This window comes from Sapajus apella, unplaced genomic scaffold (genome assembly GCF_009761245.1).
Source record: "Sapajus apella isolate SASKATOON/1434 unplaced genomic scaffold, GSC_monkey_1.0 scaffold95, whole genome shotgun sequence".
In the NCBI taxonomy this organism is placed as follows: domain Eukaryota; kingdom Metazoa; phylum Chordata; class Mammalia; order Primates; family Cebidae; genus Sapajus; species Sapajus apella.
The window spans coordinates 3,058,118-3,082,023 of record NW_022437035.1 but is presented as its reverse complement, the minus strand read 5'-3'; the positions used below and the strand labels follow the sequence as shown (position 1 = coordinate 3,082,023).

Sequence of the window (23,906 nt, the reverse complement as noted above, 5' to 3'; positions counted from 1 at the left end):
AGTGTGGTAAGTGGGGAAAGCTGGTCACCAGAGCATGCTGTGTGTGATTCCATTTATCTGAAAGGTTCAGAATGGCACATTCATAGAGACGGAAAGTAGAGTAGTGGTCTCCTGGGGCTGTGGGAAGAAGGGGGTTGGAGTTTGATACCTAAGAGTATGAGACTTCTCTTTGGGTGATGAAAATGTTGGGAAATTGAGTATGACTGTACGAAAACTCCGTGAATGCACTACTCTGAATATACTAGAAACCTGTGAATATACCGTAAACCATTATACTGTAATTACACTAAAAACCATTAAACTGTACACTTTATTTTTCTTGAGATGGAGTCTCACTCTGTTGCCCAGGCTGGAGTGCAGTGGCATGATCTCAGCTCACTGCAACCTCCGCCTCCTGGGTTCAAGTGATTCTCCTGCCTCAGCCTCCCGAGTAGCCGGGATTACAGGCATATGCCACCATGCCTGGCTGATTTTCATATTTTTAGTAGAGTTGGGGTTTCACCATGTTGACCAGGCTGGTCACGAACTCCTGACCTTAGGCGATCCGCCTGCCTCGACCTCCCAAGTGCTGGGATTACAGGCGTGAGCCACTGCGCCCGGCCCATGAACTGTACAGTTTAAATAGGTGAGTTGTATGTTATGTGCATTGACCCTCAGTAAGGCTGTTAGAAAACAATCTTAATTAATGCAAAAATATCTATGAAAAACAACGTCTCCACATTGTAAATAATGTCAGGATCAGTATTACTGATCTTTTTCTTTCTGCCAAGGTTCCAGTGTGTCTTGGCACAGCACAACATCATTTGTCCTATTTGTTTGAACATTTTACTATTTTTGTTTGTTTGTTTGTCACGGATTTTTTTCCACTAATCTAAAAAAGATTGCATTGAAACCTGATTGATCTTGGTTCCTGAGTTTTTTGGCACCCCCTAGAGTTTTTGTGCTCAAGACGATGACTCACTTTCCTCACCCTGTCCCCGCCCTGCCAGGCAAGCCTTTGGCTCTCCCTAGGGTGGCCAGGGTCTCCCCCACCACTCTGTCCCTTCCTCCTCTCTGTCTCCTTGTCTGACAGGTAAGACCAGCAAGCCCCCCACCAAGAGAAGCTGTGAGTTGTTTGTCCTGCCAGCGAGTCCTGCGTGAGGACCAGAGCAGAGGGCTCTCTCCTCGCCACCTCCTCCTCCTGCCCAGATTGTCTCCTTTGCTGCTTTCTCTGTTCTCTCCTCCCATCTCTCTCTTTTTAAATTTTTTTTTTTTGAGGCCAGGCCTGGTGGCTTATGCCTGTAATCCCAGCACTTTGGAAGGCCAAGGCAGGCAGATCACTTGAGGTCAAGAGTGGGAGACCAGCCTGGCTAACATGATGAAACCCCATCTCTACTAAAAATACAGAAAATTAGCCAGTGTTCTGGCAAGTGCCTGTAATCCCAGCTGCTCAGGAGGCTGAGGCAGGAGAATCACTTGAACCTGGGAGATGGAGGTTGCAGTGAGCCACTCCACTGCACTCCAGCCTCGGCGACAGAGGGAGACTGTCTCAAAAAAAAAAAAAAAAATATATATATATATATATATATATATATATATATATAAATCACAAATATATATGATTCTCTGTGCTGGGGGGCTACCTGGGCACTGTAAGACGTTTAGCAGCATCCGTGGGCTCTACCCATGAGATGACTCCCTAGTTGTAGCAACCAGAACTATCTCTGGACATTACCAGTAGTTCCCTGAACGGCCAAATGGCCCCGGTTGAGGACCACAGGTGTGACAGGACAGCATGTGGATGAACGAGAGAAAGAGGAGTGTCAGACGGAAGCGTGGGTGGTTGGAGGAAGGGAGAGAGAGCCCGTGTGACTTCCATCTAGATTAGATTTAGCTGTATCCTCATAGATAAAGCAAATGTGCGGCTAGGCGCAGTGGCTCACGCCTGTAATCCCAGCACTTTGGGAGACTGAGGCGGGCACATCACTTGAGGTCCGGAGTGACCCCCTATAATCCCCCTCCCAAAGTGCTGGGATTGCAGGCATGAGCCACTGTGGCCCCATCCGTATTTTTGTATCACATTTTTAGGTGCCACAGACGTGCCTGCTCATCACGGCATGCAGATGACAGCGATTATTCTGCTACTAGATCTTGCTTTTTGCTGCTTTTATAAAAAGAGCATATAGGTCACACGTAATATTTCACAGCATTTTTTGTAATCGCATTCTTAGCCAAATTTGACTCTCTTGGTTTCCTTTTCATCCTCGCTATTTTATTGTATTCCATCTAAAAGCAATCTTCTGGGAAGTGGCGAGACTATAAATAATTTTTTTGAGACAGAGGAGTCTCGCTCTGTCAACCAGGCTAGAGTGTAGCGATGTGACCGCAGCTCACCGCAGCCTTGATCTCCCAGGCCCAAGTGATCCTCTGGCCTCAGCCTCCTGAGCAGTTGGGACTACAGAAGCATGCTACCACACCTGGCTACTTTTTAAGTTTTTGTAGAGATGGAGCTTCGCTATGTTGCCCAGGCTGGTCTTGAACTCCTGAGCTCAAGGGATCCTCCCTCCTCGGCCTCCTGAAGTGTTAGGATTACAGACATGAGCCGCCACTCCTGGCTCCGTCTCTCTTCTTGGAGATGGCTCCCTTGGTCCCCAGCAGCTCTCACCTGTCCTCCAACCCTTGTCTTTGAAGGCATCCTACAGCAGAGAGAGCCAGTGTCCCCTCCCAGGCCACAACCAGACCAGTGCTCACCATTTCCCACTGTCCCCAGGTTAACTCCAGGCTCATTACCTGGCATTCAAAGCCTGGCACAGTCTAGGGCTTGCCAGTTTTCTTTCCCACTCTTCCTGCCCACCCCTGCTGATTTCTCATCGGTAGATTCAGATGGGACCTATAATTACTGGAAGAGCTGCAAGGCATTAGCCAAGGTTCTCTGGCCTCTCTCCCATGTAAGCCTCTATCTCGCTTAATCCTCACAGCACATTGCTGGTAAGAATTAATTGGCCGGGCGCAGTGGCTCAAGCCTGTAATCCCAGCACTTTGGGAGGCCGAGGCGGGTGGATCACGAGGTCAAGAGATCGAGACCATCCTGGTCAACATGGTGAAACCCCGTCTCTACTAAAAGTACAAAAAATTAGCTGGGCATGGTGGCGCGTGCCTGTAATCCCAGCTACTCGGGAGGCTGAGGCAGGAGAATTGCCTGAACCCAGGAGGCGGAGGTTGCGGTGAGCCGAGATCGCGCCATTGCACTCCAGCCTGGGTAACAAGAGTGAAACTCCGTCTCAAAAAAAAAAAAAAAAAAAAAAGAATTAATTGGGCCCATTTTACAGACGAGGAAACTCAGGCCCAGAGAGCGGAGGTGATGTGCGGCGGGTCTGGGGCAGAGGCAGGTGCACACCCAGGCTGGCTGGCAGCACACATGGGACTCTGCCCACCTGCCTGTGCCTCCCCTCATCCATTGTGGGTGTTTGCTTTCCCTCAGGGCCATGTGTACACTGTCCATGCCACGGTCACCCCCACTTTGGTCCCAGATGGCCTTCACACTTCTAACTTAGTAGCCAAGGTCACCTGCCAGTGTGTGATGCCAGCCTGGACAGGAGCCATGGTCTTTTATAACAGCTGCCGTCCCGTACCTACTTATATTTGGGCCTTGCTATGTCGATGGCCACAGGCTGGGTCTCAAATTCCTGGGCCCCAGCTGTCTTCCTGCCTCAGCTTTGTGAGCAGCTGGGATCACAGGCCTGAGCCGCTGCTCCTGGCCACTTCTGCTTCTTAAAATAAAATCAGAACATGCAAACCATGCTCCACAATATGCCATCAAGTGTTTCTGGTGCAAATCCCCGCTGCTCTTGTGTTTGATGGCGGGGTGCAGGAGCGGGCAGGAATGGGAGGGAGGGTGAGTCCAAACCCCTCTGAGGCAGGACCACGGCTCCCTGGCCTCGACAGCCGTAGATTTTGTGTCCATAATGGATCCGGACGCTGGCAGCGATTCTTAACTGGGGTCCCAGACTGCATTCGTGGGCCTCGGAATTTGGATGGGGGGGAAGACTACATCTTTATTGACGCTAGTTTAACATTGACTCCAGGTGACAACATAGGTGGTAAATCACAGCAGTAGTGGCAGCACTTGGGTCACCAATAGAAACCACACTTTTTTTTTTTTTTGAGATGGAGTTTGGCTTTTGTTGCTCAGGCTGGAGTGCAATGGCGCGATCTCAGCTCACTGCAACCTCTGCCTCCGGGGTTCAAGTGATTCTCCTGCTTCAGCCTGCTGAGTAGCTGGGATTACAGGCATGCGCCACCACACCTGGCTAATTTTGTATTTTTAGTAGAGAAGGGGTTTCACTATGTTGGTCAGGCTGGTTTCGAACTCTTGACCTCAGGTCATCGACCCACCTCGGCCTCCCAAAATGCTGGAATTACAGGTGTGGGCCACCGGACCCAGCTGATATCACTTTCAGTGGCAAAAACTGCATTACTTTGGCACCAGCCTCCTAGAACACTGAGTTCAGTGCCCTAAGCGGTACTTCCTTCACAGTGGGGGCGAGGGGCGGTAGCACTTGTTAAAATTCAGGTTCCCTAGGCTCCACCTTGTCTCTTCCAAATCAGAATGTTTGAGGGCAGGCCCCAGGAATCTGCCTTTTAGCAGTTTCGGGCTATTCAGAAGCACACCAAGGTTTAACCACCACCCTAAAGGGAAGGAATAACAGTGACGAAGTAACAAAGCTCTGCTCTGAGTCCTTTATGTGAGTTTATTTATTTTGAGACAGAGTCTTGCTCTGTCACCCTGGCTGGAGTGCAGTGGCGCCATCTCGGCTCGTCGCAACCTCCTCCTCCCGGGTTCAAGCAGTTCTTATGCTTCAGCCTCCCAAGTAGCTGGGATTACAGGCATGAACCACTACGCTTGGCTAATATTTTTAGCAGAGACAGGGTTTCAGCATGTTGACCAGGCTGGTCTCGAACTCCTGACCTCAGGTGATCTGCCTCAGCCTTCCAACGTGCTGGGATTACAGGCGTGAGCCACCTCAAGTTTATTTAATCTTCACAAGTGCTAATGGCCTCCCCATTTCACAGATGAGGAAAGTGAGGCACAAAGATGTTAGCTAACACCTGTCCCCGACCCCCGACCCAGTGCTGCATTGCTGGTAATCAGCCAGGTATGCAGGATTCCTGCGCCTCTGCCCAGTCCGCCATCTCTGACAGCTTCTGGGCAGAGGAATGGAGACAAGATCCCATGGCGGGTGGGGGTGAGAGCTCAGGAAGCACCGGTCCCTACACGATCACGCCGGCCCTTTCCTGTTTGCCTTGTTTACCAGGCAGGGGCCCTCTGTGTTTCTCTGCAGGAAGTCCAGGGCAGGGGCTGTGCCAGGTGCTGGAGGCAAGGCTGGGAGATGGTCCCATGGTCTGAGCTAGGCTCTACCATGAGCAGCTGTCTGACCCGGGGCTCGTAGCTTCTCCATCAGTGTATGGGGTGGGGTCGAGATTTGGAAGAGGTAGTTAAGAGCTTGGGTTTGGGCATCAGACAGACCTGAGTTCCAGATCAGACTCAGCCAGTTATCATCTGTGTGATCTCCAACAAAGCAGTTCCCCTCTCTAAGCCTCAGTTTCCCCTTCTGTAAAGCGAGACAATGAGAATAGTGCTTACCCTCCAAGGTTGTCCTTAGGGTCAAAATTATACAGTTGGCTCTCTGAATTCATGGGTTCTGCGTGCGGGGATTCAGCCAGCAGCGGATCAAAAACATTTGGGAAAAAATGGGTAGTGGCATCTGTACTGAACATGAACAGGACTTTTTTTGTCCTGTGATTATTCTCTAAAGAATGCAGTGTAACAACTATTTACATAGCGTTTACATTGTATTAGGTAGCATAGTTGATCTAGCACTGATTTAAAGTATATGGGAGGATATGTGTAGGTTATATGCAAATACTGCATCATTTTATTTAAGGGATTTGGACATCCTGGATTTTGATATTCAAGGGGGATTCCGTAATCAATCCCCTATGATACGGAGAGGCGACTGTATGTAAAACAGCCAGCCAGGTGCAGCGGCTCATGTCTATAATCCCAGCACTTTGGGAGGCTGAGGTGGGAGGATTAAACTCAGATCAGCCTTGGCAACATAGTGAGACTCCGTCTCCACAAAAATAAAAAATTACCTGGGTATGGTGGTACGGGCCTGTAGTCCCAGCTACCTGGGAACCTGAGGCAGGCAGATCATTTAAGGTCAGGAGTTTTAAGGCTGCAGTGAACAATGATCATCCTACTGCACGCCAGCCTTGGAAACAGAGGGAGACCCTGTCTCTTTAAAAAAAAAAAACTGCCTGGCATACACAAGTCTCTCTGCTAGTCCTTACGTGGCAACCGACAGGATGCTGGATGATTCCATATGCATGAGTGTGCACTTCTTTTTCTTTTCAATCAGCTATTTGTTTTTCCGAATTGTACATTTTTCTCTTACTCACCAAAGGCTGGCCACCTGGGTCCTCCCACAGTCCCTACCGAGATAAGTCCCAGAACCGAACGAAGTACACACACACTGGTTTCTACCTCCGCTCGCTGTATTTGTGCTTTGTGAGTTTGTGCAGGTTGCAGTGAGGGCAGGTGCTGCTGATAGTGTCTTTTTTTTTTTTAAGATGGAGTTTCGCTCTTGTCGCCCAGGCTGGAGTACAATAGCGTGATCTCGGCTCACTGCAACCTCCGCCTCCCGGGTTCAAGCGATTCTCCTGCCTCAGCCTCCTGAGTAGCTGGGACTACAGGCACCTACCACCATGCCTGGCTAATTTTTGTATTTTTAGTAGAGATGGGGTTTCACCATGTTGGCCAGGCCAGTATCGAACCCCTGACCTCAGGTGATCTGCCTGCCTTGGCCTCCCAAAGTGCTGGGATTACAGGCATGAGCCACCGCGCCTGGCTGATAGTGTCTTTTTGTGATACAGACCGGGGGTTGACAAACTATGTCCATGGGACAAATCTAGCTCACCGCCTGTTTTTGAAACAAGTCTTGTCGGAACACAGCCACATGCCTTCATGTATATGTCATCTTGATTGTTTGTGTTAAAGTTCCACAGTTGCAGTGGAGATCTTGTGGCCCACAGAGCCAAAAACATCGGCTTGATAACTTCACAGAAGCTTGCCCACCTCCAGGAGAGCTGGTGAAGCAGGGTCATCGCAAGTTGGGGAAACAGTTTGGGTTCTGGCATCAGATGGCCTGAGTTCCAGTTCAGGCTCAACCAGTTACTATCTGTGTGACCTCCAACAAAGCACTTCACCTCTCTCAGCCTCAGTTTCCCCACTGTAAATCGTGGTTAATAATAGAGCCCACCCTGCAGGGTTGTTGTTTAGAGTCAAAATGTACAGGGCCAACAGTGCATTTTGCCTCTAACGACGAAGAACAGGGAAAAGGAGTCCCTCCTGACCCCACCTGGCCAGACCACACCTTCCTTAGTGTGTGTAGGTCCCTACCAGTCTTCATCCATGTGCTGTAATGACAGTGATTATAACATCAAATGACGGCCGGGCGTCGTGGCTCATGCCTGTAATCCCAGCACTTGGAGAGGCCCAGGCAGGAGGATTACTTGACCTCAGGAGTTTGGGACCAGCCCAGACAATAAAAGAAGACCCTGTTTCTACAAAACGATAAAATATTAGCCGGGCGTGGTGTGCACTAGCCACTTGGGAGGCTGAGATGGGAGTATTCACTTGAGCCCAGGTGATTGAGGCTGTAGCAAGCCATGATTGCACCACTGTATTCTAGCCAGGGTGACAAGACCAAGACCCTGTCTCAAAAAAAAAAAAAGGAAAAAAAAGACAGGAAAAAAATTAAATGGTAATAATTTTCTCATGTTGGCTCTGCCTGGCTCGATGGAAGTTTCACAGTTTCCATGGTACTCTTTCTTCCAGGTGCAATTCCCATTTCTCAGATGAGAACACTGAGGCTCAGTGAGCTGCCCCAGATTGACCCAGGACACCCAGCCTCTGAGTAGGGGAGCCAGGATGTGACCCCTGGCCTCCGAGAGGGAGGCTGGGATAGTGGGTGGGGCCCTGCTTTGATGGCTTTAGGTAAAAAAAATGCAAAGCAATTTTTTGGGAGGAGATCCCAGATCAAGGAGCACAGGCTCTGGAAAGAGAGAGATTTGGGTTTTCCTTCTAGCTCCCCTGCCGACCAGCTGCATGGCCTTGGACAGGTCCCTTTACCTCTCTGGGCCCCAGGAAATGGATCATTAATAAGGGAGGGTCAAATAGGGTCAAAGGTTAAGACAACATGCAATGATGTATGTAAAACCCTTAGTTCAGTACTTGGTATATAATAAGTGCTCTAAGTCTGAACTAATTTTTTTTTTTTTTTAAGGCGGAGTCTCTCTCTGTCACCGAGATGGCAGTGCAGTGGTGTGGTCCTGGCTCGCGCAGCCTCTGCCCCCCAGGCTTGAGTGATCCTGCCACCTCAGCCTCCCAAGTAGCTGAGACTATAAGTGTATGTCACCATGCCCAGCTAATTTTTGGATTTTTTTGTAGAGGCAGTGTTTGGTCTTACTGTCCAGGCGGGTTGCAAACTCCTTTCCTGTAACAATCCATCCCTCTCAGCCTCCCAAAGTGCCGGGATTATAGGCATGAGCCACTGAGCCCGGCCTGAACTGAGCTAATGTTTTTGTTTTTGAGACGCTGTCTCACTGTGATGCCCAGGCTGGAGTGCAGTGGCACCATCTCGGCTCACTGCAGCCTCCGCCTCCCGGGTTCAAGCAATTCTCCCGCCTCAGCCTCCTGAGTAGCTGGAACTATAGGCATGTACTACCATGGCTGGCAAATTTTTGTATTTTTAGTAGAGATGGGGTTTTATCATGTTGGCCAGTCTAGTCTTGAACTCCTGACCTCGTGATCTGCCCACCTTGGCCTCCCAAAGTGTTGAGATTACAGGCGTGAGCCATTGCGCCCGGCCCTGAGCTAATATTTTTAAGGCTGCGTGCCAGCCTCCCTGCCCTTCCTCTTGATCCACTCTGCATACTTTTTATGCTCGAGCAGCGTCCACAGCTTCAGAATTATTTTTCCCTTACTCTTACCCCATTGAAATCTGGAGGGCTTTCTTGGCTGGCTTCCCACCCCCCCACCCCCTGCCCCACAACAGTTCAGAAGTCCCTGATTCCTAGGGACCCTGTCCAAGAGACCTATGTCTCCCCGGCTCTGCAGAAAGTTGGGGCATGGTGGGTGGGAGGTGGTGTGGTCAGTGTGGTTCGGTAGGGTTGGGAAGAGCCATGGCAATGGAATGTTGGGAGCTGGTTCCCATGGGGAGGAGTCGCAGGGCTGGTGGCTGAGCCTGAGCACGCGGGCACCGGGCCCTGCTCCAAGGCCACTCTGTAAGTGCTGTGACCTCCCGAGCTGGCTTTGTGTGCTGCCAGCCCCCGCTGTTGTCCCCTCCCTGTCCCCTGCCACTTTTCTCTTGGGAACCTCCTGATCCGCTGAGCTTGGAGAAATGATGATTTAGAAAGTTCGTATAGATTTGAGCCAAGAATCAGTGTGGTCTCAGTGCAAACGTCACCCCCTTCTTTAGCCCCTGTGGAATGCCTCCACCTCTCATCATGCGAATTTCCTTCTGAGCCTTTATCACCGATGTCTGTCTCACACGCTGATTTCTTTGCTCCCCACTGGAATGTCAGCTCTTGAAGGCAGAGACCTTTGTCTGTTGCCCTTGATGTATCCTAGTATCTTGAGCAGGGCCCTGCGCATGATACTTGCTCAGTAAACATTGGTGGAATGAATGGATCTGAGTCTAAGGGGGGATCTCTTGGATTGAACAGCCCCCACCCTTCCAGGGGCCTTTCAGAGTCAATGGAAAGAGGGAGCAAAGTCCCCTCCCATGGACTCCTGCTTCCCCCACCCACTTTTTTTTTCTTTTTTTTTGTTGGACTCTCTGTCACCCAGGCTGGTGTGCAGTGGTGTGATCGGCTCGTTGCAACCTCCACTTACTGGATTCAAGCGATTCTCCTGCCTCAGCCTCCCAAGTAGCTGGGACTATAGGCAAGTGCCACCATGCCTGGCAAATTTTTTTTTTTTTTGTATTTTTAGTACAGACGGGGTTTCACCATATTGGCTCTAGGTCTTGATCTCCTGACCTGGTGATCTGCCCACCTTGGCCTCCCAAGTGCTGGGATTACAGGCATGAGCCGCCGCACCCGACGAAATGACACCCCAGTCTTTCCAATGACCAGCTGATTCTGGCTTAATCTGATTTTTTTTTTTTTTTTTTTTTGAGACAGAGTCTTGCTCTGTCGCCAGGCTGGAGTGCAGTAGTGTGATCTCGGCTCACTGCAACCTCTGCCTCCCGGATTCAACTGATTCCCCTGTCTCAGCCTCCTGAAGAGCTGGGATTATAGGCGTGCACCACCATGCCCGGCTAATTTTTTGTATTTTAGTAGAGACGGGGTTTCACTATGTTGGCTAGGATGGTCTCGATCTCCTGACCTCATGATCTGTCTGCCTCGGCCTCCAAAAGTGCTGGGTTTACAGGCATGAGCCACTGTGCCTGGTTGCTGCCCCAGCTTTGTAAGCCACAGGACACCACGCCAGGGATGGCACCTTGGACACAGAGCCACAGTGAGAAACTGTCCTTTCCTCTTCCTAGTTGTGTGGCTTCTGCTAATCACTCCATCTCTTGGAGCTTCAATTTTTTCACTTCTCAGATGGGGATAAAAATCCCCACCATACAAGGTTTTGCTGAAAACAAGAGCCAGCATGTAAATAGCACGTGCTGTGGGCCAGATGCTGTTCTAACATGCCCTCATTTATTTATACCTCATAGCATTCCTACAAGACTGCTTTCTCATTTGCACCAGGCACATTTCAAAGTGCCCTTCTAGGAGATGTTACGGGTTGCGTATCCCTTTATCTGAAATGCTTGGGACCAGAAAGGTTGGATTTTTTTTTCTTCAGAGGCAGCATCTCCCTCTGACAGCCAGGCTGGAGTACAGCGGCATGAGCATGGCTCACTTTAGCCTTAACCTCCGGGGTTCAAGTGATTCTCCTGCCTCAGCATCTCAATTAGCTGAGACTAGGGGCAAGCACTGCCACACCTGGCTAATTTAAAAAAAAAGTAGAGACGGAGTCTCCCTATGTCACCCAGGCTGGTCTCGAACTCCTGGGCTGAAGTGATCCTCCTGCCTCAGCCCTCAAAGTGCTGGGATTATGGGCCTGAGCTACCACATCTGACTTAGATTTTTTTCTGAGTTTGGAATATTTGCATTATACTGATCAGTTCAGCATCCCTAATCCAAAATGCTCTGATGTCTGTCCGTCCTTCCTTCCTCCCCTCCCCTGCCCTCCCTTCCCTTCCCTTCCTCTCCCCTCCCCTGCCCTCCCCTCAGGTGGGTACAGTGGCCCACACCAAAGTGAAATCCTGGCACTTTGGGAGGCACAGGCAAGAGGATTGCTTGAGCCCAGGAGTCCCATAGTGGGACTCCATCTCTACAAAAAAATACATATATTAGCCAGGCATGGTAGCACGCAGGTATCCATGTAGTCCTGGATACTTGGGAGGCTCAGATGGGAGGATCACTTGAGCCCAAGGAAGTCAAGGCTGCAGTGACCCAAGATCATATGACTGCATTTTAGCCTGGACTGGACACCAAAAAAAAAAAAAAAAGAAAAGAAAGGAGAGCTCTGGCCCAGCACGGTGGCTCATGCCTGTAATTCCAGCACTTTGGGAGGCCAAGGCAGGTAGATCACGAGGTCACGAGTTCAGGACCACCCTGGCCAGCATGGTGAAACCCCGTCTCTACTAAAGATACAAAAATTAGCCGGGCATGGTGGCGCGTGCCTGTAATCCCAGCTTCTCGGGAGGTTGAGGCAGGAGGAATGCTTGAACCCAGGGGACGGACAGTGAGCTTGGATCGCGACATTGTACTGCAGCCTGGGTGATGGGGTGGGCACCCCGCCCTCTCATTTGTGCTCTCATCAGCACTGCCCAGCAGAACACTCTACAGTGATGGGCATGTTCTCGCGCAAAGGTCAGCAAATTTCTGTAAATGTCCCAGATAGTAAGTGTTTCCAGCTTTGCGGTGTTCAGGTGGTTTTTGTTGCCACTGCTGCTCCCTCTCTCTCTCTCCTCTTCCTCCTTCCTTCACCCTTTACCTTCCCTTGATAAAATTTACAAATTATTCTCAGTTCAACGGCGCTTTGAAAATAGGCCCTGGGTTGGATTGGGCCCAAGGGCCGTAGTTTGCCCACCCTGTTGTAGGTGTGCGCTGTCCGATACAGTAGCCGCTGGTCACGTGTGGCTTCCGGGCACTTGGGGCTACTGCAGATGAGAAGCCGGATTGTTAATTTTATTTAATGTTGCGTAAAGTGAGTTTAAACAGCTCCGTGTGGCTGATGGCTGCATGTTGGACGCACAGCTCCAAGTGACTGACAGCCCTGACAGCGCCATCCCGTCGCTCTGAAAAGGCCTGGGTGCCCTGGAGGGGAGTGGCTGGGGTCATGGGCCTGGGAGCTGCCCGGCTGCCAGGCCTCTCGGGCTCGCTGGCATTTCAGGAGCTGCCTGAGGGGCAGCTGGGTGAGCCGTCCTGCCTCTGGAAGAGCTTCAAGTGCCTGCTTCCTAATTGGTTTTATTTATACCAAGTGAGCAGGTCTCACTTCATTGGCCGCCCATGTCCCAGGAGTGCCGAGGCTTGAGTATCCGTACTTTGGGAGTGGCCTGCTGGGGGGTCTGGTCGCTGTGGTTACACCTTGGTACCTTTCTTCCTCTGGGTTTAGATGTCCTAACTGGCCTGGTATTTCAGGAATAGGAAAATGGTATGGAGACAAAGGAATGAGTGAATAGGAAGGAATGGAGGACCACGAAATGCAGGCAGCAGCCTGCGGCCTGCGTATTCATCATGGCACAAATAATAAACGCTGAGATTTTTTCTTTTCTTTTTCTGAGACACGGTCTTGCTCTGTTGCCCAGACTGTAGTGCAGTGGCACAATCACAGCTCGCTGCAGCCTCGACCTCCTGGGCTTCAGCGATCCTCCCACCCCAGCCTCCCAAGTAGCTGGGACTACAGGCGTGTACCATCACCTGGATAATTTTTTATTTTTATAGAGACAGGGTCTCTCTATGTTGCCTAGGCTGGTCTCGAACCTCTGGGCTCAAGTGACCCTGCTGTCTCTGCCTCCCAAAGTGCTGGGATCACAGGTGTGAGCCACCACGCCAGGCCTGGCTGAGATTTAAAAAGCTGAGATTTTAAAGTGTTTTCACCCTGCTTAAAACCTCCTGTTTACAGAATAGGAAAAGTCTCAGAGGAGCAGTGTATATAGTCAAGGAGCTGGTCAACTGCAGAGCGGCATTCTAAGCCACCCCCACCTCCTGAAACAGGACTGAGAGGAGGGAGGCTTAGCTTCAGACTCAGTGTGTGACTCTGTAAAATGATTTCTCCTTGTGGGCCTCAGCGGTCTCATCTGTAAAATGGGAGAAGGTAGGAATTGGACTAAAAACCTTTCCTACCCTGAATGGTAAGGACGCAGCACTGGGAGATACGTATGCCCTGCCTTAAAGCTACAAGGATCCCCTGGGTTCCACTTTGGCCTGGTTCCGGCTACATGCCAGGACCTATCGTGGACACAGCCTCGTTCCTGTGATGTGGGAGATTACGAGTTGGGAAAGTCTTACAGATCCGGGTGGTGAAACTCTTTCCATCCATTCCTCGGATAAGTTGCTCTTGCTCTTGGTGTCATGTTTTCTCATCTAGAAAATTGGGATCATCATACTCTCCTTTTATTGGGGTTTAAATGACACAGCTGCTTGCGTGGTAGGCATTTGGTAATTTCATCAGTGTTAGGTGGTGATGGTAGGGTGGTCGTGTTCAATTCCGGGAAGCGTCATATACGCTGTAGGCTGGGTTTATGGTACCATTTGGAGTTGTGCAGTCCACAACCTGATCAGCCGTACCCAGCCATCTCAGGAGGCGGTAGTGGTGGTGGTTGTTGCTTATTTTTCTATTTACTTTTCCTGGAGTCCAACGTCCCTAAGCCAGGAGGAGGGGAAAGGCCTGGTTGGCAGAAACCAGGGGCTCCCTAAGGCAGCAGTGCCTTGGCTCGGACTCAGCTCACACCTCTCTGCCTGAGAAGTGAGCCAGTCCATTCCCTGCAGGAGCAGGTAAGTTGCGATTCCCGCTGTGGTATCTTGAGCCGAAGTGGCCTCCCTTGTATTCCAGAGTCCTTCTCCCAAATGTCACTGTCAGGTGCTCTTGGGAGCCCGAACCCTCACTCTGCCTCTTTGAAGGGGCCAGGCGCTTGGCCTGTCTCCACGGTCCCCGTCCCTGATGCAGTATCTCCTTCGCCTCTCTAGGGCTCTGCCAGCAGACAGCCTTGGCACACAGGCACAAGGGCTGGAGCCCAGAGATGAGAGAGCCCAGAGGAGGTAAGTGCACCCAGAAGGAACTTCCCCTGGAGTCCTGGTTCCTCCCGAGACCGCCCACAAAAAGTCCCCTCCATGCCCCCAGCCTCCATGATTGGGCACCTGGGCAAACTCCCCTGGCTGGTTTTCACCTTTCTATTCAGCCACAAGGTTGGAAACCTGGTACTAGAAAAAGCTACATCTGCTGGGCGTCGTGGCTCACGCCTGTCATCCCAGCACTTTGGGAGGCCGAGGTGGGTGGATCACCTGAGTTCAGAAGTTCAAGACCAGCCTGGCCAATATGGAGAAACCCGGTCTCTACTAAAAATACAAAATTAGCCCTGCGTGGTGGCTCACGCCTGTGATCCCAGCTACTTGGGAGGCTGAGGCAGGAGAATCGCTTGAAAACCCGGGAGGCGGAGGTTGCAGTGAGCCGAGATCGCGCCACTGCACTTCAGCCTGGGAAACGAGCAGAACTCAGAAAGAAAAACAAAAAGCTGCACCCCAGCAAGCACCACAGGGAGACGAGCATCTTCCTTGTCTCTTGGGAAGATGATCCTCCAGGTGATAGGGGAAAGAAGGCTGAGTACCATGGTGGGCGGGGAGTTGCCCAGTATCACGGAGCAGATTCAAGGCACAGCCGGAACCGAAACCCTCTTGTGTCCCGTTCTGCCAATGTTAGTGTTTTGGGCATGTTTTCTCAGCACCCTACAAGAGTTTCTTGGCCCTCCAAATAGCTTCCATGAGAAAAGGGTATTATCCCGTTTTTGAAGAAGAAAGTAGAAGCCCAGCAAAGGGGTATCTTTTTGTCCAGATCACCAGCTGGCAAGTGGCAGAAGGGAGATTCGAACCTGGGAGTCTAGTACTCCAAGTTGGAAGCCCTCACCCATCATCCTCACTGCGAAGATGCTGGGACGCCTTCCTTGCCAGGGTCCAGCAGGGTGATGAGTGTGCTGGGCAGGCCTGGGTCCCTGGGCTGAGCCCTCTAGCTCCTCCCACAGTGGGGTCCCTAGCTCTGGGTAACCAGGAAGCTACTTTCTGCTTTGTGGGTTCCGGGCTGCTTTCTGTGTCCCAAGTCACCCTGCTTTTTCTTCTTAAGCCATTCTGCAAGTCTTTGTCATCTTCTTCTCACTTCTGACTTGTCTGCTCTGAGCCGTTTTCTTCTGGTGAACAGCTCAGCCTTGGCCTGGTCTGATCAAGGCCTGCCACTCTGGCTGTGCGACCTTGGGGAAGCTGCTTCATCTCTTTGAGCTTAGCTCTTGCAGGGAAAATGCTTTCTCAGAGTTTATGCTCCATACGTGCAAACACCTTTGCTGAACTTAAAATGCTGAGGCCGGCTGGGCATGCATTTTGGGAGGACGAGGTGGACGGATCGCCTGAGGTCGGGAGTTTCAGACCAGCCTGGCTAACGTGGTGAAACCCCGTCTCTACTAAAAATACAGAAATTACCCAGGCATGGTGGTGCGCACCTGTAATCCCAGCTACTTGGGAGACTGAGGCGGGAGGATCGCTTGAACCTGGGAGGCGGAGGAGGCATTGAGCCAAGATCGCACCACTGTGCTCCAGCCTGGGTGACAGAGCAAGACTCAGTCTCAAAAAAAAAAAAAAAAAAAGAAAAAGAAAAATGCTGAAATCAAATGAATGATTACTGTATAGTATGAAGCAAAACTGGAGAGCTGATACATTTCTCCTTATTTTGTCTGTTCCTGCTTTCAGGCGTTTTCCCTTGGTACCAAACCCAGCATAGGCTGGAGAGCACACACACGTACACATACATACATGCATACATACATACGCAGTGGCATGCACACTGGACACACTTTTTTCTGGAAGCCGCTTACAGTTTCCAAATTATTTCCCTTTCTCTGGATCCCCATCTTCATGGGTTCATCCAAAAGGGTGATTAGTCTAATTTAAGCTAAGGTGTGATTGACAGCTCTCCCCCACCAAGGTGGGGACACTATCCCTGAAATCCTAATAACTGAGAGAATTCTAGTCACGGGTCTAAGGGGAGGATTTCACTGAGCATCTGAAGAAGATGACAGGTCATTGTAGGGATTTCTGAATGGCTTCATGTCCTCTTCAGCCTGCCTCCCCCAGGAAGTAGCTCTGAATTAGCTTTCCCCATCACAGACCTTGAATGGAGGGTACAGTGACGCCCCAGCCTCTTCAGCAGAACTTCATCAGTCTTTCTAAAGAGCGGGAAATTCCCCAATGCTCAGAGAGGCCGGTGACCCCAGCCCGAGATCTGTCTCTGCTTTGTCAGCTGCTTCTCACACCCTCACAACAGCCTCTGAGGTCAGTGGATCCGCCCTGATTTTGCAGCTGAAGAAACTGTGGCTAAGATGGGGGAAGTGACTCTCCCAAAGCGACACTGCCAGGAAGTCCTAGTCTCTCAGCAGTTTCCACCCCAGGCCTGAGACTGTGTGCCCTCCGCTTTGATGTTCATTTTCCACTTGCTATAGCTTAAGAAGGCCCAGGCAGCCCCAGCCTTTGCGAGTGGCTAGGCCCAGCCGCACACGGGGCCCTCGGGTGGTTTTGGGTGGAAGCTCACATCCAAAGAACCATGCTGTCTCCCCACTGGCGCCCACCAGATCCTCTGTTCGCTAAGCCGCCTGCAGTGGCCCGATGGTGCTGCATTCTTTCCTGCCTGTGGCTCTGCACTGGCTGTTCCCTTTGCTGGGAACATGCTTCTTACTGTTCTCCACCTGCCTGTTTTCTACCCACGGCTCAAAATTCTGCGTGAAGCCTGCCTCCTGTAGGAGACCTTCCCTCACCCATGCGGGTACAACCCATCAGTCTCTCTCAGTCACAGGTCTGTGGTAAGAGTAGACTTGGGAGGCTAAGGCTCCCAACACATAGTAGGTGCTCATTAAATGTTGGAATACATCAACACTGATTGTGGTAGAAATCACTGATGTTCTTGGGCCAGATGGGGTAGCTCATGCCTGTATTCCCATCATTTTAGGAGGCCAAGGGAGGAGGATCACCTGAGGCCAGGAGTTTGAGACCAGCCTGGGTGACAGAGTGAGACCCTGAATCTCCAAAAAAATAAATAAATAAAAGAAATTGCTACTGTTCTTTCCACGGCTCCCTCTGTGCTGAGCACCTCCTTAAATGGTTTCCATCTGGAGGGTTGCCTAACTACTCATGACAGCCCTTTGAGGTTGACACTCTTAGGCCCATTTTACAGACGAGGCTCAGACGAGTCCCTTGCCCAGGCTCATTCAGCCAGGAAGCGGCAGAGCTGGGATTTGAACCCCGGCCTATCTGACTCCTTGAATGCCCAGAGGCTTCAGCCCTCACCTTGCTTCTGGAAAGGGGTCGAAGGGGCAGTCAGGGAAACTAAGCCTCAGAAACACGGCAGAGGTGAAGCAGGGAATGGCTGGGGCACTGTGAGATTGGCCGAGTGTCCCTCCAGGGCCGCGGTCTGCACTGTCTGCATTGGGCTCAAGTTGCAAAATCAGGGGGCTCTGGGGATGAACTGGGAAGGAAGGCAGATCTGTTACTCAGGGATGTGACAGAGGGAGTGGCCTTGCTTTTTAATATGAGCCTGAAAAACTGCCACTGAAGTCTGATCTTTAGCAGCAGCTCCTTGGGGCGGGGGGATGAGGAGCCCAGGCTCAGGGGCATCGTCCATGTCCTAAGCGGTCCTTTCCCTTCCTCCCCCACTCATCCTTAAAGGTCCAGCATTTCTGAGCCTCCCCAGGACACGGGCAAGAGACTCCTGCCTGGCCTCCTGATGTCCATCCTCACCCCTCAGGGGGTGTCTGTAGAGTGAGTCCAGCTCCTTCTTCCCCTGTTCCTGAGGACCTGCCTGGCCTCACCACACCTTTCCCAGTCCCCCTCCAGCCCCAGCAGCCTTCTCTCCGTTTCTTTTCCTTATTTTTTTGAGACGGGGTCTCGCCCTGTTGCATAGGCTGGAGTGCAGTGGCCCAGTCACAGCTCACTGCAGCGTTGACGTCCCAGGCTCAAGTGATCCTCTCATCTCAGCCTCTCGAGTAGCCAGTACCGCAGGCAGGCACCACCACGCCCATAGACATAAGTGTCACTGAATTGCCCAGGCTGGTCTCAAACTCTCGGCCTCAAGTGATTTTCCTGCCTTGGCCTCCCAAAATGCTGAGATTACAGGTGTGAGCCGCCACTCTCAGCCTCAAGTTCTTGAAGACCCCACACCCTTTCTCACCTGGGGGGGCCTTTGCACTCTGTGTTCTCTCTGCTTAAAACACGCTCCCCACATGTCTTTGCACGGCCGGCTCCTTCTCATCTTGGTCATGGCTTGGATTAGCACCTCCTTCAGGAAGCCCTCCCTGACTACCCTCCTCCTTCCTTCCTTGGTCCCTCTCACAGTGTCCTGTTCATTTCTTTGAGACAGTTATCATGGTGTGTCCATACCTTGTGTATTGTCTGCTTCTCCTGCTAGGACCTAAGCTCCGTGAGTTCAGAGTCCTGGCTATCTTGTCCGTTGTCCTGTTTCTAGCACCAAACACAGCGCCTGGCACTGAGTGAATGAACAAATGATGGAATGATGATCCTCGAAGAAGTCTAGACCGCGACATGCTCAGCCTTCTGAAAAATGTTTTCCAGTGAGGCAGAGTGGCGATTCAGAGCAGAGCCGGCTGGCCTGGGTTTGAACCGTGGACCCTGGCTTGGCTGCTTCCCAGCTGGGCACCCGAGCACCTTTTCTGTGCCTTAGTTTCCTCTTCTCTCTACAATGATGATTTCATAGCACTTAACCTGTGCCAGGCTCTGCTCGTTCAACCAAGGCGCATTCCAGAAATATTTATTGAGCAACTACTAGGTGTCAGGCACTGTGCTAAGAGTTGAGGGGTACAGCAGTGAACAAAGTGAACATGTCGTGGAGCAGACATGCTGTAATCTAGCATTGTATAATTTGATGGTAAACTTTATAATGTGATTACTGTCTCCGTAGATCAGATGAGACAGCTGAGGCATCAAGGGATTAAGGGCCCTGCCAAGGTCCCATAGCTAAGAAGTAGGGAGAAGGATTTGAACTCAGGCCGTCAGGTTGTCACCTTCCTTGGGCTGATAACAGTACCTCCCTTCCTAAGGTTGTTGGAGGGTCCCATGAGTTAAGATGGGTAAAGTGGCTGGGCACTGTGGCTCATGCCTGTCATCGCAGCACTTTGGAAGGTTGAGGCAGGAGGATTGCTTGAACTGAGACCCTGTTTCTAAATATTAGCCAGGTGCGGTGGTGTGTGCCTGCAGTCCCAGGTACTTTGCAGGCTGAGGCGGAGGATTGCTTGAGCCTAGGAGTCTGAGGCCACAGCGAGCTGTGATCTCTCCACTCACTGCACTCCAGTGTTTTTTTTTTTTTTTTTTTTGAGACAGAGTGTCACTCTGTTGCCCAGGCTGGAGTGCAGTGACACGATCTTGGCAACCTCTGCCTCTGGGTTCAAGTGATTCTCCTGCCTCAGCCTCCTGAGTAGCTGGGATTACAGGCACGCACCACCACTTGGCTAATTTTTGTATTTTTAGTAGAGACGGAGTTTCACCATGTTGGTCAAGCTGGTCTCAAACACTTGACCTTGTGATCCACCTGCCTCGGCCTCCCAAAGTGCTGGGATTACAGGCGTGAGCCACCAGCCTCCCAAAGTGCTGGATTCTAGGCATGAGCCATAGGTCGGGTCTTTAAAAAAAAAAAAAAAAGTGTTAAAAAAAAAACTTAAAAAAAAAAAAGACTCAACCTATGGCTCATGTTTATAATCCCAGCACTTTGGGAGGCTGAGGTAGGAGGATCACCCAGGCCCAAGTGTTCGAGACCAGCCTGGGCAACATGGCGAAACCCTGGCTCTTTAAAAAATAAAAAAGATAAAGCACCCGGTAGGGTGCCAGACGCACAGTGAGTGCTTATGAAAGGTGCCCTCTGCATTCATGTCAGCAGCGTCTTGTTTGCAGTTACAGGGTGTTGCAGTTATTGAAGAGCTCACCCCTCACAGACCCTCCTGACTGTGCATGTCCCCCTCTCTCCCCAGATGTGAGCCTGGCGGGCTGCCCGCTAACCTGTCGCTGAAGCCCCAGAAGCGGGCCCCCAGGCTGGGCCTGCCACGCCCCCGGCCTAGCATGCGCCTGTCGGTGCGAAGGGTGCTGCTGGCGGCCGGCTGCGCCCTGGCCCTGGTGCTGGCAGTCCAGCTGGGGCAGCAGGTGCTGGAGTGCCAGGCGGTGCTGGCGGGCCTGCGGAGCCCCCGGCGGACCATGCGGCCGGAGCAGGAGGAGCTGGTGATGGTGGGCACCAACCACGTGGAGTACCGCTACGGCAAGGCCATGCCACTCATCTTCGTGGGCGGCGTGCCCCGCAGCGGCACCACGTTGATGCGCGCCATGCTGGATGCCCACCCCGAGGTGCGCTGCGGCGAGGAGACCCGCATCATCCCTCGCGTGCTGGCCATGCGCCAGGCCTGGTCCAAGTCTGGCCGTGAGAAGCTGCGGCTGGACGAGGCGGGGGTGACCGATGAGGTGCTGGACGCCGCCATGCAGGCCTTCATCCTGGAGGTGATCGCCAAGCACGGAGAGCCGGCCCGCGTGCTCTGCAACAAGGACCCATTTACACTCAAGTCCTCGGTCTACCTGTCGCGCCTGTTCCCCAACTCCAAGTTCCTGCTGATGGTGCGGGACGGCCGGGCCTCCGTGCACTCCATGATCACGCGCAAAGTCACCATCGCGGGCTTCGACCTCAGCAGCTACCGTGACTGTCTCACCAAATGGAACAAGGCCATCGAGGTGATGTACGCCCAGTGCATGGAGGTGGGCAAGGACAAGTGCCTGCCCGTGTACTACGAGCAGCTGGTGCTGCACCCCAAGCGCTCCCTCAAGCTCATCCTCGACTTCCTTGGCATCGCCTGGAGCGACGCTGTCCTCCACCATGAAGACCTCATTGGCAAGCCCGGTGGTGTCTCCCTGTCCAAGTGAGTGGAGCCCCTAATGCCTCCACGCAGACTCCGGCCCTGGAGTCAGAGACATCAGGCGAGGAAATCAGCACTGCCTCTCCTGAGCTGTGTGGCCTTGGGCAAGTCACTGTATCTCTCTGAGCCTCCGTTTCCTTATCCCCAAAAATGACAACAACCACTCCTCTCCTTTCTGAGAGAATTTGCACACTTTGCGGGTTTTCGTTCGGTTTTTGAGGCAGTGTCTCAGTCTGTTGCCTGGCTGGAGTGCAGCGGCGCGATCACAGCTCACTACAGCCTCCGTCTCCCTGTTCAAGTGATCCTCTTGCCTCATCTTCCTCAGTAGCTGGACTACAGGCATGTGCCACCAAGCCAGGCTAATTTTTGTATTTTTGCTAAAGATGGGATTTTGCGATGTTGCCCAGGCTGGTCTCAAAATCCTGGCCTCAAGCGATCCTTCCACTTGGCCTCCCGGAGTGCTGGGATTACAGGTGTGAGCCACCGCGCCTGGCCTAGAATCTGCAAACTTTGAATATGCTTTGTAGTTGGGCAATAGTGGGTAAAGGTTAAGAGCACAGATTCCAGAACAAGGATGTCTGGCTTCACACCTCGGCTCTGCCACCTCATAGCTGTGTGAACTTGGGCAAGTGACCCAAGCCCTGGGCATCCATTGCTCCATTTATGACCTTATAGATACCTCTGGGCATCAAATAGGTTAATACATGTTAGGTGCTATTATTACTGTTTTAGTGTTGACTCTGCTTTTATTGATGGACTACTCATCATCTTCACCGTTGTCATTTGTTGAGTGCCTACTTGGTGGCAAGTATTGGGTTAAGCCCTCAACAAGTATTATTTCTAATCCTCACAGTGACCTGAGGCGACAGGAGCTCCTGTTTTATAGATGAAAAAACTAAATCTCAGAGAGGAGAAGTTACTGGCCTCAGGCTACACAGCTAACAAAGCATGGTGCTGAGACTGGAACTCATGTCTGTTTTGTCTTTCTGAGTCAGGGTCTCACTAGGTTGCCCAGGCTGATCTCAGCTCACTGCAGCCTTGGGCTCAAGTGATTCTCTCACCTCAGTCACCTGAGTAGTTGGGACCACAGGCAGGCACCACCACACCCAGCTCATTTTGTTTTGATCTCAGTATGTCTCCCAGGCTGGCCTCCCAACTCCTGAGCTCAAGCGATCCTCCTGCCTCGGCCTCCCAAAATGTTGGGATTACAGGCATGAGCCACTGTACCTGGCCTATTTTGCTCTTAAACTCCCCATGTCCAGAACTCCTTCTCCCATCCTCCCCTTCACTCCTGCTCATTTTTTCCTTCCTCCCTCTGTCCCTTGCTCCCTGCCTTCTTCCATTGGAAAAGCTACTGTCCTTGTCCCGAGACCCAGAGTACTCTGAATGATGCTGGAGCAGAGTATGCAGCCTCCACACTTTCCCATCCTGATCAGGCTTTGGACATCCTGAGAGCCCAGTGAAAGTGTGGTGCCCCCATGGCCGGTCCCTGCTGGACCCTTGCCAGGCCCTGAGTAGAGCTAGAGGCTCGCAGCTGCCCCCGCCTGGCAATCAAGTGCCTACATACCAGGTACCCTGGCCAGTTGGTGCTGGAGCTGGGATTTTAGAAATTATTATGACAAAAATATTAGATTACCAAAGTAATACATCTTCACTATAGGAAGTTAGAAAAGATACACCAAGGAAGAAAGGAGAAACCTGTGATCTTACCACCCAAATCTAGATATGTGGCGCGTTGCAGTTTTCAGGGCCTATTGATGAAACTGGGGTCCCACGAAACATACTCCTCTGTAGCCTTTTTCCACTGTGGCGTGGAAGTACTTGCCAGTGGCACCCAGCACTCTCCTGCAGCAGCATTTTTTTTTGTTTTGAGACGGAGCCTCTCTCTGTCGCCCCAGCTGGAGTGTAGTGGCGTGATCTCGGCTCACTGCAACCTCCGCCTCCTGGGTTCAAGCAGTTCTCCCTGCCTCAGCCTCCCGAATAGCTGGGATTACAGGCACCTGCTACCATGCCCTGCTAATTTTTATATTTTTAGTAGAGATGAGGTTTCACCATGTTGGCCAGGTTGATCTTGATCTCCTGACCTCAGGTGATCCCCCTGCCTCGGCCTCCCCCACGTGCTGGGATTACAGATGTGAGCCACCACATCGGGTCTGCGGCGTCATTTTGAATAGCTGTGCGAGAGGCCGCTACACGGATTGCATCTTCGACCTCGCATTCCCCGTGTTGGACATGCGGGTTGTTTCATTTTTCTGAAGTGTATCAAGCATTGCCCTCATTCATGTTCTGGGATGTGTCCGGATCATTTCTGTGCTATAAAGTCCTAGAGCACAAGGATTTTAGGAAAAGCCATACATATGTTTGAGATTTTTGACCTGTTGGGTAGAATTAAGATTTAAATCCAGGTTTGCAGCCTCCAAATCTGTGTTCTACCCACTAGTCCACACCCTTTCACCTTCCCCCATTCTCCTCACCTCACTCCCACTCTTCCTTTTGCTGCCTCTTTCTGTTCTCCTCGTCCCCCTCCCCCTCCTCCTCCCCTCCCTCCTCCTCCTCCTCCCCCCTCCCCCCCCCCCTCCTCCTCTTCCCCCATCCTCCTCCCCCTCCCCCTCCTCTTCCTCCTCCCCCTCCTCCTCCCCCTCC

At 51.7% G+C, this 23,906-nt stretch overlaps 1 protein-coding gene across 3 annotated transcripts in view; it reads left to right on the top strand.

The window, feature by feature from the left end:
• The window catches only part of TPST2 (tyrosylprotein sulfotransferase 2), a 69,582-nt gene that overhangs the window by 31,573 nt on the left and 14,103 nt on the right, over nt 1-23,906 (top strand). For all 3 annotated transcript variants that reach the window (XM_032256727.1, XM_032256728.1, XM_032256726.1), the window contains exons 2-3: nt 14,293-14,364; nt 20,337-21,266. In XM_032256727.1, coding sequence (XP_032112618.1) covers nt 20,425-21,266 — 842 coding nt within the window. In that variant the 5' untranslated portion in view covers nt 14,293-14,364; nt 20,337-20,424. The remainder of the gene's footprint in view (nt 1-14,292; nt 14,365-20,336; nt 21,267-23,906) is intronic.